General features: G+C 43.0%; 1 protein-coding gene across 12 annotated transcripts in view; it reads left to right on the top strand.

The window, feature by feature from the left end:
* CEP128 (centrosomal protein 128) overlaps positions 1–12,535 on the top strand; it is a 288,826-nt gene that overhangs the window by 195,754 nt on the left and 80,537 nt on the right. For 8 of the 12 annotated variants that reach the window (XR_006101452.1, XR_006101450.1, XR_006101451.1 and 5 more), the window contains one exon: positions 11,267–11,316. Coding sequence is in view for 8 of the 12 variants with exons in the window: in XM_042445851.1 (XP_042301785.1) it covers positions 11,267–11,316 (50 nt within the window). In the remaining 4 variants the exon portion in view is untranslated. Of the gene's footprint in view, positions 1–11,266; positions 11,395–12,535 lie in introns of all 12 variants that reach the window. The other 4 variants (XR_006101449.1, XM_042445854.1, XM_042445853.1 and 1 more) reach the window with 1 other exon arrangement.

The following is a 12,535-nucleotide window of genomic DNA, read 5'->3' as shown; positions in this document are numbered from 1 at the left end:
AAGTAGCAGAGATAGAGAATAATGTGATTTAGTTGGAGAATGTACATAAAAGGCAGTGAAAAATATTGATAGCATAAATAGGGAGATGATACATTGTCTAGTCCCGTGATGGCATGCCCATTCCTCCTTCTCCCCGCTATTTTTGGCCCTCCAGCTCTTGGAGACAGTGGGAAGGCAGAAAATGGGACTGGAGAGAAAGAGCCAGAGGCGTGCGCATTTGAATGAATGAATGAATGAATGAATGAGACTTTATTTATATACCGCCGTTCCTTTGATCACGGCGGTTTACAACACAGTAAAAATACAAAATGTACCAACAACAGTCTCCGATATTAAAAGAATACAATACATCATTAAAATCCATCATTCAATCATATAATTAAAACCAGTAAAAAAGCTATAAAATGATTCCGATCAAACAATTCACACAATACACAGGAGAGAATATCAATTAGGACATGTGGGGGAAGGCTTGGCGGAAGAGGTAAGTCTTAAGGTTTTTCTTAAAATACTCGAGGGAGGGGGCCGAGCGGAGCTCGTCAGGGAGAGAGTTCCAAGTCCGCGGGGCCGAGACAGAAAAAGCCCTATGCGCCGACACTGTATATCTCACCTTAGGAACTCTCAAAAGTTGTCTCCCACCAGACCTGAGAGTGCGGGGCAGATTATATGGGAAGAGGCGGTCCTCCAAATACTCTGGGCCCAAGCCATTTGGCTCCTCCTCCCAGCCTTTTCCTGGCCTTCAGGGAAAAGGTGGGGGGGAGATGGAGTGACTGGTGCGTGCCAGTTGCTCCTTGCCAGGGAACTTTCTCAGCCTCCAGAAAGATAGCTGGGGGCAGGGAAAGGCCCCTGAGGAGGAGCAGTGGCGGCGTGCCACGTCCTGGGCTCCGTCAGGGGCCTTTCCTCCCCCAGACCTCTCTCCCGAGGGAGAGCTCTGGGGAAGGAACGGCCGTGGGGGAGTCCAGGACAGCGGCCTGCCGGTTCCTGGGCTCTCTCTCGGCCCTGCCTTCCCCAGTCCTCTCTCCCAAGAGAGAGCTCTGGGGAAGGAATGGCCGTGGGGGAGTCCAGGATGGCGGCCTGCTGGCTCCTGGGCTCTCTCTCGGCCCTGCCTTCCCCAGAGCTCCGTTCAGAGAGAGAGCTCTGGGGAAGGAACAGCCGTGGAGGAGCCTAGTTCAACCAGAGGAAGGGGCCGAAGGGAAGGGCCAGGGTCAGGTGCCCAAGCCCTTCCCTTCGGCCTCCCTTCTCTTTGGCCGAACGGGCCCCTTGGAGCCCATTCAGCCGAAGGAAGGGACCGAGGAGGAGAGGGTGAGCATACGCCTCCTCCCTGCAGGGCTTCGTTAGACCAGAGGTGTCCTTCGTAGGACACCTCAGTACTACCAAAGCCCTGAGGAGAGGAGCAGAGGCCGCACACCTGTTGCTCCTGCCCCTCATGGGCCCTTCCTGGTCCCCAGCTGTCTCTGAGAGACAGCTGGGGTCCAAGGAAGGGCAGGAGGAGCAGGCGCGTGCCTGTCACCCTCTCTCCCAATCCCCCCCACTTCTACCTGTCTCTCAGATAGCTGGAGGTTGGGAAAGGGAGCAGGGAAAGCCCCGCCCCCAGAGGGTGGAAGCTCTGCCCCTGGCACATACCCCACCGGAGGGTGGAAGCTCTGCCCTGGCATGTGGCCCCACCCCCGGAGGGTGGAAGCTCCGACCCTGGCACGGCGAACCGAAAAGATTCGCCATCACTGGTCTAGTTGATATATGATTTCTTGAAGTTATGGTGAAGGAGAATTTCACCTCTGGGAGTTAGTGCATTGCCTCAGTGATGCATCAAGCCAGACAGTGCATATTGACCAAGCAAGGTACACAGTTCCCTGTACAGTTGATCCTCCGTTTTTGCGGTCTTCAGATCTGTGACCCTTGCTTAGTCGTAAGGAGCAAACAGAGGATGTTAAAATGGGGTGCACGCTTGAGGCACGTGCCCCCATTAAAGCCTATGGGTCTTGAATATATGAGAGTTTCCATTTTTGCTGGAGTGTGTGTCTGGAACAGACCCTCGCGAAAACGGAGGGCTGTCTGTATTCTTTTTCTGGACCTTGTCTTTTTTTTTTTTTTTCTGAGCATAGATGATGGACGACCCCCCCCCCCCATTTAACAAATCAATGTAGTGGAAAATATTAGTTTTTAAAAGTATGCACATTTTTAAGTCACTAAGGCGGTTTACAGACCGCCCTTTTGGGGTGGACTGTTCCCGCCCCTTCCCCCACTGGATTGGGGCCTCAGCTGCCACAGCGGCAGCCTCTGAGGCCCCAATCCGCCGCTTTCCAGGCCGCGGGGAAGTGGCAAAAGGCCGCTTCCCTGCGGCCTGGAAAGGGGTGTCATTGGGGCTTCATGCCCCAAGGACACCCGACAGTGGTGGAGACGATGAGAAAGGGGCTGCTTGGCCCCTTTCTCATTTGTGTCGCTGGCGCAGCCATGTAAAGGCTGCGCCCAGCGACACAAACCTGGAAGTAGCTCCGTTTCGCAGCTCCTGCCGGTGCTGCGGAAAGGGCGCCCCAGGCGCCCTCGCACAGTGCCAGGATGTCACTTCCGCACCTCTACATAGAATGGGTGCCACCATTTTGTATGTACTAGGTACGTACTAGGGTTAGGGTGTCCTGAAAAGATGCCCTTTCCTAACCCTAGTACGTACCTAGTACATACTTTTTGCCTGTCTGGAATGGGCCAAAGTAAAACTGGGAAGCAAAACAATTCTTGAACCAACTTACAAATTTACACCCCACTTCAGAAATAGCAGTATGTATTTCCATGTTTTTTTTCCTGTTTCTTCTTTCTCATCAGTGCTTTTCTCGTTACCTTCTCCCCTTCCATCCCATGCACCCTATTCTTCACCCATCCATGGCCTTTGGAAGGGCAAATGGATTTGGCTAACTTAATGCATATAACCGAAGGGTTTCCATTTTCTCTGTTTATGTTTGTCATGCATTTTATCTGTGATTGGTTGATTATCAGTCTTTGGCATGTTACAGACCGCCCGTTTGGGGCGGCCTGTAACCGGCCCTTTCCCCACCGGATCGGGCCTCAGCTGTCAGAACGGCAGCCTCTGAGGCTCTGATCCGCCGCTTTCCAGGCCGCGGGGAAGCGGCAAAAGGCTGCTTCCCTGCGGCCTGGAAAGAGGTGTCCTTGGGGCTCCAAGCCCCAAGGACACCCCAACGGTGGTGGGGACTCTCAGAAAGGGGCCACTTGGCCCCTTTCTGATTTGTGTCGCTGGTGCAGCCTTCACACAGCTGCGCCAGTGACGCAAACCAGGAACGAGCTCCGTTTCGGAACTCGTTCCTGCTCCGCCGAAATGGCGCACTAAGCGCCCTCACGCAGTGCGACGACGTCACGTCTGCGGTGCCCCGTTTGGAGGCGGCACATTCGTGACGTTGTCATGGCGGCCCCCATGTGGAAGGAGCGCCGCCATTTTGTACGGACTCAGTCCATACTAGGGTTAGGGGCGTCCGGAAGCGACACCCCTTTATAACGCTATTACAGACTGAGTCCGTAGTTTAAGGCCCGTCTGTAACGGGCCAGTGTTTGATATTGGTAGTTTCTTAGGAACCCTTTGAGGGCAAAATCTTCCTAGCTTTTTTCTCCTCACAGACCTTCAGGACCAAAACATATGTATAGAATTTTCCCTCTTTCCCTGAAGATAAAGAGGAACCCTGTCTGGGTCTGAACATGAATCCTATTTCCTATACCACAGGCTCTGAGAGTGCTGAATTGCACCTCTTATCATCACCAGCAACCATGGCTGTCATTATGTTGCCTGGGAGCATTATAATTATTTGTATTTATTATATTGTACTTCAGTATTATCATTGTATTTTCTGAAATACATACAGCAGCATGTCATATGCTTCTGTGGATTTTGCAATTATTATACATAGTCAATTCTTGCTGCTCATGGAATTTCTGTGTTGTGTGTTTTGTGTAAATGCAGGATCAAGTTCTGATAAAAAACAGAAGAGTGGTTGTATTTATTAATTAAAATATGTATTTATTAATTAAAATGGCTATACATTGCTTCAAGTCATAAGGTTCTCAAGATGGTGTACAGAAAAATGTATGTGCATGCATGCGTGCATGTGCCTTCAAATCACCTGCCACTCAGAGGTGGCTTTGCCAGTTCCTTCCTCTGAAATATAGCCTATAGCACCTGGTATTTGTTAGTGGTCTCCCATCCAAATACCAACCAGGGCTGAACTTGCTTAGCTTATAAGATCAGATGGGATATAGTTCCTTTGAGGTACTGTGCCTTTGAGGTATTTAGGCTCTATGAATAATATTAGAACAATGTAAATGGTAATACATATTACAAACAGAACACTAAAAATCTCCAAAAGAGCAGAACTATCTATCAGCGCTTAAAAACCAGTGGACACCAGATGGGACAGAAATGTGTTCAGCACCTGCTAGAAGTTAAGTAAAGAAGAATCTAATCTCTAAATTTATAAAAAGAAAAAGAAGAAGGATTAACACAGGGCTTCTGTATCTTGACTGGTAATGTTATGATATATAGTCTTTAAGAGGATATTTCTCAAGCCTACAAATGTCTGTTGTAGCACATTAACTGCATAAGAAGACCTTAGCTGTGCAACATAATGAAAAGAATTTCTAATTTGTTTGGTACAAAGAGGTCTGTTAAAAATGCATACACTAGATTAACTGCTGCAGGAATGCAGGAAGCTATTTGCAGAATTTGAGAGAGAGTTTAAAATACATTCCGGGTCTGTTCCCAACTAATGCTTGCTCAGCATCCCTTCCAAAATGAATAGGTATTTTCCATTCAGGTCCTTGTGAGCAGCTGTTCCACATCACAAAATACGGTATCACAATTGGCACCCTTTTTAGCTACCTCAGCAGAGAGGTTTATGGATACCAAATTGAACTGCTTCTTCATCGGTTCAGATCAAAGTTATAGCATATTAATGAACAACCCATTTTCTGAAAGCGTACACTGCTCCCATCTCTGTGTCTCATGCCCAGCACATAAAGTAATCCGTTTTCTAAGTGTGTTAATCTGACTCACTGTTAATCAGATTCAGTTTATCTACATATATATACTAAATTAACAGAAAACTAACACTTGGAGTGGAATAAAGAGCTCTTCTCACTGGCCTCTACTGTAGTTTCCCACACAATCAAGATTTATGATGAATTATGAAAACCTCATTGATACAGTGTTTGGGAATTTATCTCCCAACCATCATGTTGTTCCAGCATCTGAGCCAAGCACAAGAGGTTTCTGTTCTTTTGCAATATTTTTAATTCTTCTTCACAAGTTTCTTGCAGCAGTTTCTGATCAAGAGGAGACTGAAGCCATTGTGGGCTAACATTTTAAGGTATCTTGTTACAAACCAGCTGATGACAGTAGACTAAGACAGAAGCCTAATGCAAAGTAGTCATATTAACCATAAAACAAACTCCAAGGTCATTGGTAGTTCAATGAATCTTGTGTCTTTTTGGCTGGCTTAAAAAAGGTATCATTATAATGTGGAAAGATGTCTTAATGATTCACAGGAATTAAAGCAGAAGGCAGTCGGCCAAACAGTGGACCATCTTGTATGTGTACAGTGGTACCCCGGGATACGAATTACCCAGCTTACGAATTTTTCGGGATACGAAAAAATCCCATAGGGATTTATTGTTTCGGCTTACGAAGGTTTTTTCGGGTTACGAAAAAACCTCGGCGCTATGCCGCCACCGGAGGGCAGCAGAGAGCTATTTTTTTCCATTAGCGCCTATGGCAATTCAGGTTACGAAGGTTTTTCGGGTTACGAAATTAGCCGCGGAACGAATTAATTTCGTAACCCGAGGTACCACTGTATTGTAAGATGGTTTAAAATACGATCCTGTATTTTCCACACAAATATCTGAATGTGCTGTTGATTTTGGGTGAATTTTAAAAATAATAAGAAAAAAACAGGAAAAGCACACGTGATTTTGTTTTGAATAGCTTCAGCTTAAGCAGAGGATTGTTATACTAGTACTTGATTTTTATTGGTATAATAAAACAGGAGAATGTGCTGACAAATGTTTTAAGATCCTGCTTAGTGGCTATCCTTTTCAACTTCTACCAATTTTTTGTGCTGCCCTAAATTTTAATCAGATTTTGGAGGAGGGGGTTTGAAGAAATCCATAGTTATAGTCACCTCTGTCTTCTGTGGATACACAGTACAAAAATTTACTACCAAGTTTGATAGCTGACATTACTTAATTCTTACCTGGGCTGATGCAGTTTTGAGTATACAAGAAAAGAGTAGAAAATTCCTCTTTTAAAAAGCAAGTATTCCATGCTTTGAAAGAGTACGCTCATTTTGTTTTCGGGTAGCTGTGTTATTTTCATACAGGAAAGCAGCTTAGAAGAATACAGTATAGTTTTATACCATCCGATATTTTTTGTTCTGTGCAGGATCCCTGACTCTGCATCTAGGTAAGGAGAGCGCTGGAATGATTAGATGTCAATAAAGCAGATGAAAATTTAGACCGCATTCCTCAGGTTTCTTGCTTATGCTGTTTTCCCTGGGCTCTTCTATTTTAACAATGTGAGAAGAGCCATGCTAGTTTAGGCCAAAACATTCTTTCCCCACAGGGCAATAGTAACTCGCAATGTAGCTTATTTTCATGAGCTACAAAAAGTATTTTGTACTGTTAAACCAAGACAGTAAACTTTTGCATAGGCAGGATGCAAACAACATTTGATATTTTTACTACAGACAAATGTGGAGAAAATCCAAGAGTTTCCTTGCTGACCTTTTGCTGAGTCAGGGTGCCAAGGTGGTTGCTATAACAGTTCTTTGATAGTCCCAAATCGGTGTACCGAAAGTTGACACACTACTAAGCACATTTGGTAATTACATTTTGATACTGTGTTCCCCCTGAGAAGCTTGGGATAGTATACCTTGTGCTCCTTTTCCTTACAGTCTTCTCAACAATCCTGAGGGATAGATGAGACAGGAATATCAGTGGCTTGTGAGTCACCCATTGATATTCATGACTGAATGGTGATTTGAACCTAGATCCTCCTGCAGTTAGGAACAAGCAATGGTTGCTGAAATTGACCCCTTTACTCACCTATTCAAGCTATGGAAGCTAAGAAAGCATAGGCTAAGCCTGTGTTGTTCTGGCCTGGATGCTCACCCAGGTTGGTCCTCAAATCAGTGTGGGGATGGGTGGGTGTTTACATGCCCAACCCAATGCTGCCCTGGCAACCGTTACCAGCATGTGCTCCTTATCTTGCTCCTACTGAGACGCCCTAGTTTGCCACATCTGATGCGGAAAGAGGGTGCCTGGTTGCACCCATGTGGCCAGGTGCACCATTTCTGCATTAGGTGTGATGACTGGGGGGGGGGGCTTCACAGTAGGAGCGATGGCACTGCAAGGTAAGGAAGCTGGGGGGCCATTTAAACACCCAGGGGTTGCCATGGAGTTTCCAGGAAACTGCTGCAATGCAGGAGGCAAATTACTATAATAGAGTCATAGAGTTGGAAGAGACCGCCAGGGTCATCCAGTCCAACCCCCTGCCTTACAGGAATACACAGTCAAAGCATTCCCAATAGATGGATATTCAGCCTCTGTTTAAAAACCTCCAAAGAAGGAGACTCCACCACACAGTGAGGGAGTGTGTTCCACTGTCAAACAGCTCTTACTGTCAGGAGGTTCTTCCTAATGTTTTGATGGAATCTCTTTTCCTGTAGTTTGACGTCATTGCTCCAGGTCCTATTCTCGGGAGAAAACAAGCTTACTCCATCCTCAATATTACATCCTTTCAAATATTTTAAAAGGGCTAGACATAAAATTTGATGTGACCAAATTTAACAAGAAATCTACTTGTTAAATATGACCAACAAAATTTCAGAACAACCTGCCAAGAAACACTGGAAAACAGTCACTAGAATGCTCTTAGCAGAAAAATGGAAATTAAAAGACTTAACAACAATAGATGATTGGCTAAGGAAAGTCCTAGACACCATAGAGATGGACAGATTAACAAACTGGATAGATGGGAAGAACAGATTGGGATCTGATAGTGAAATACCGGAAGCTAAGCTGGTCATAAAGAATCAGCTCACAACCCATCAAATAATGTACACCATAAATTCTCGAAAGTTTAAACTGACAAGAACATTAATCCCACATGGAAGTCACCAATATAGACATAAACAATAACAGGAAGTAGATAAATTTTGAATAAAATAGACACACTAACCAAGGAGACTAGTGGAAGTCAAGAAATAGGAATAAGTAGCATGAGAGGTTGATTTTATTTAATGATAGATAACGCTGGTTCGAAGAACAGGGATAAAGATATACCTCTTATGTTTGGGAATATTGTATAAACATACTAATATTATGTATTATATCAGAAAATGTTAAATAATTTATTGATATTAACAAATAAATGCTCTTAATATCAACAAACAAACAAAAACAGGGCTACTGTGTCATCTCTTAACCTTCTCTTCTCCAGGCTAAACATACCCATGGTAAAGGCTGTTTACTCCAGAACTGGGACGAATCCACTGGACCTGTGTGCAGTCTGGGGTTTTGTTCTGCATGGTTAAAATAGCTGATGTGAGGCCAAAGGAACATGGGGCTTTTGGCCCGTGTGGACAACCCCTCTGACAATCTACTTTAATCACTATTTCACATTGGCTCTTTAGTATTTAGCATATGTGCTCCCCATCCAAGTCCCTGCCTTGCCAGTTGTACAGTCCTTCCCAGTGAAGCACCCCCAAATGCAGAGTAATCAAGGTTTTCCATAACCTGGTAAATGAAAGAAATGAAGGGAAAGTATAGCGTTGATTATATTTAATAACCACACAAATGAACTGCTTCGTGTATTCATGGGTTGATGGGATTTGTTCCATGACTAAGAGTGAATGGTCATTCCCAAAGCTGGCTCCTGGTTTGAGTGATTTCAAGGGGAGAGCATTAAACCTGTGATTGGCTATTGAGAAGGTATCTGTTAGTATCAGGCAATCAGCAAAGACTGAGAAGCCAGCAGGTTTTCCATATGAATCAAAAGCACTGACTGGGCAAAAGTGGGTAACTTTAAGGATCATAGCTGTTGAGACTCAGCTTCAGGAGGATGTGGGTTGAACTAGATAGTTAGCCTGGGATTCAAGGGCTTTGCTTTCTTTCCTGTTACAGATTTGCTACCTTGTGATCCCAGTCACATTGTCTATCTGGTGGGACTGAAGAATTTACACATGCAGAATGCTAATGAAGAAGTTATGGCACCAATACAACTAATAGTCAATGAAGGCGTTAAAAGCACTTCAATTAACATTTATTGAAGTTGTGCCCCATGTAATAGGTCATTTTTATGTTTCTTTTATGTTTCTGATTATTACAAGCAGTGTTATTTTTAAGTGTTCCTGTCACTTTAAAAAGCAATGGCTATCTTAAAATCTAGACAAAGAGATCAATTCCAGATACGCATTGAACCACCATTAGAAATAAAGGATTTAATCTAGGCAAAAATAGTTCAGTTTAGTTTATCTTGAAATTAGATTTAATGTTTCACTCTGATTTCTGTGATGCCTATGTTCAGCTAACATAATCTGGATTCAACCCATAACTTCCACTATACACAAAACTGTTGTAAAGACTTTTATTATACTTTATCACCTTTAATATGAATATATAAACCTGAAGCAGAAGATAATTCTTACAAAATGTTTTATGATGAGAGAAAAAGGTTAATATTTAGAGGCTGAAAAGGCGGCATGGATGTGAGCAAGTGAAGGAAATCACACCAGTGAATGTGGCCAGTGACTGTGGGTCCTAGATGCTGGCTTTTTGTGAGGTTTTGCAGCTGAGATTCAGGGTAATAGGAAAGCTTAATGTCTTGGTATCTGCCATTGCTAAACTTCATCTGCCTGAACATGTGAGTTGAACCCTATCTTATATATAAGATTTTTGTCATATTCAGACAGTGTGGTATAATAATGAGATTGTTTGAGCATTTTATTGCAGAAACTTGTTTTCTACTTTCTCTGCTCTGGCTCAGACTTCATTCTACCTGATAAATATAGGCCATGGCCATATGAAAATTCCAGTTCCAGTTCCTTAAGCTGTGATGAGTACTACAGTCCCACTTGGGGGCTCTTTAAGATTGTCTCTCATTTCTTTTTCTTAACTGCAAAGGACATGTATTCTAATATGGATTTTAAGTGGTGTGTGGAGGTGTAATGTAAATTTGAATATTTTAGTGATTAAATATATGTTTACACACAGCTATTTGGGGTTGGTGGATTAAAATAATCTAAATAAATAAATGACAAATATATTTTTCTCATTCCTGGCTACAGGGATATAGTCTCAACAATTTATATTTAGCCCACTTCCTATATTTTAAGTTATACTGAAGAAAATATAACTCCTGTGATTCTTGTTTTCACCCAAGAATGAAGTATTAACATCAGCTGTGCAAATATGTTTTGTCCTGTCTGTGGCCCTCCTTATACTTATCACCTCCTTCTTCCTCCTGTACCTTGGATCAACCATTAATCAGGAGTCAAGAAATAAGGAGAAAACTAGAAATGGAAAGGACAGCCATGAAAGAAATAGGCAAGATTCTAAATCGTAAAGATATACAGTGAGCACTAAAGTTACAATTGTCAAAGCTGTGCTCATATCTGTCATAGAATGTCTACCTCTGGGTGGAAAGAGCTGTACAGTGTAATCTCAGCTGTTGAGAAGCTATGGAGAAAAAAAACCTCCTAGTTGGAAACAGAGTACTGCAGTGAGTTTTGAAGCAGCAAGACCAATGTCTGGGATACTGTAGTAAAAGGGCAGGCAACCAGGCACCCTTCCAGATATTTTCGACTATAGTTCCCATTTCCCATGTTGGCTGGTGTGATGGGAGTTAAAATCTAAAAGATCTGGAGAGCACATTGCTTGCCTCTGTTGTGTGTATCAAAGGATAGGCCTGGTCCTTTATTACTGAGCAACTTCTTCAGAATATCGTGATGAGTATTTGAAGGACAAATTGTGTATCTTTCTTACAATGATAAATGTAGCTATTTTGGACGAAAGAATGAGATCAAACCAGTGTTCTCCTATTGCTGTTAGTGGCAGTAAGTTTCTTTTTGAGTTGTCTGACTGATATCATGAAATTGCTTTCTGCTTATTTTTAGTTCTGATAATTTATTTGTAACACTGACCATTTACATCCATTCATCAGGCATACAGTTTGCTCTGTCTTGAAATGTTCTTTATTTTATTTTTTAATATACAGATCTACTGGAGAAGAGTCTCAGGAAAGAGGAAGAAATAGGTGATCTGCAGGTATTTTCACTAATTGCATTGTACTATCCTACTGCAGCTCAGTGGTGGAACATAACCTCTTCAGGTTGCAGGTAGCAGGTAAATCTCCACTATCTCTAGTTTACAATCTCAGGAGAACAGGGGTGGAAGGTCTCTAGTATGAGATCCTGGAGAGATAGTACTTGTCTAGAGCTAGATGGATTGCTTCCCGGACCCTGCTTTTTCATCTTTGGAGATTAAACATGTGTTTTCACAGTTATGACTATCCACATTTGTCTCTTTCATGAGCCAAATGTGGCTTGATTGTGATGATGCAGCTGCTAGACTAAGTGAGTTTTGGTTGCTGACTGCCAGCCAATGATTTGATAATATAGACAATGTAACCAGCCTGTAGCATTTCACATGTGTTTTTAGAATTTGTTGTTTGTCTGATCTATACTGTATGTAACCACAACTGAGACACAAGCCATGTCTTCCCATGGTGTGGACAGCAGATGCAGCCCATCAGAAAAACGTCTTCCCCACACAGCCAAGCTGTACTTAGAGTGTCTATTTTGGAAGTATTTTTATATTGGTTACTTCATGTTGGTGATCCATATATCTCTGTGGAAAATACTCAGAACACTTTCTGGCTGGATAAAGTAAAGAATTGTGTTTATTTAAAAATATACTAATATTGTATCGTGTTAGTAGGAGTGTGTATTCAGTAGAGAGTTCCTATTAAATTTATCTGGACTGTATATTGCTGGAGAAAACTGTCAGCATGCTTGATTAAAATATATATAAAGAAATTCTGGGAGACCCTCATGAAAAAGTTTCATGACTTTGCAATATTTTGAGTTTTGGGATTCACATCATCCCCATTCCAAGCTTGCTGTATTGGGTCTTGTTTTGCTGTGTACAGTGAACCTACTGTATCGGCAGGTTAGCCATCTGCAGATTGGAGTTTGCACAGATCCTTCTGCCCCGCCCCATATTAGCCAATGGTGACACACATCCATGGATGTACTGATGTGAGCAGGTGCACATTGCCACCCATTGTCTAATATGGGCTTGAGAGCCTACATTTTTTCCCATCTGTGGGAGAGGGGAAGCAGAACCAAACTCCTATGGATGGTAAGGATCCATTGTATGTTCACCTCATAAACTGCTGTGATCCAAAGACTAAGAAACTAAATTGTAAATTTAGTTACCAGGTCAAGTCTTTCCTCTTTCTTGAATGACACAGGCTTAGGTGAGC

The sequence above is a fragment of the Sceloporus undulatus genome, chromosome 1 (genome assembly GCF_019175285.1).
Source record: "Sceloporus undulatus isolate JIND9_A2432 ecotype Alabama chromosome 1, SceUnd_v1.1, whole genome shotgun sequence".
NCBI lineage: Eukaryota > Metazoa > Chordata > Lepidosauria > Squamata > Phrynosomatidae > Sceloporus > Sceloporus undulatus.
This window is presented reverse-complemented; position numbering and strand designations above follow the sequence as displayed.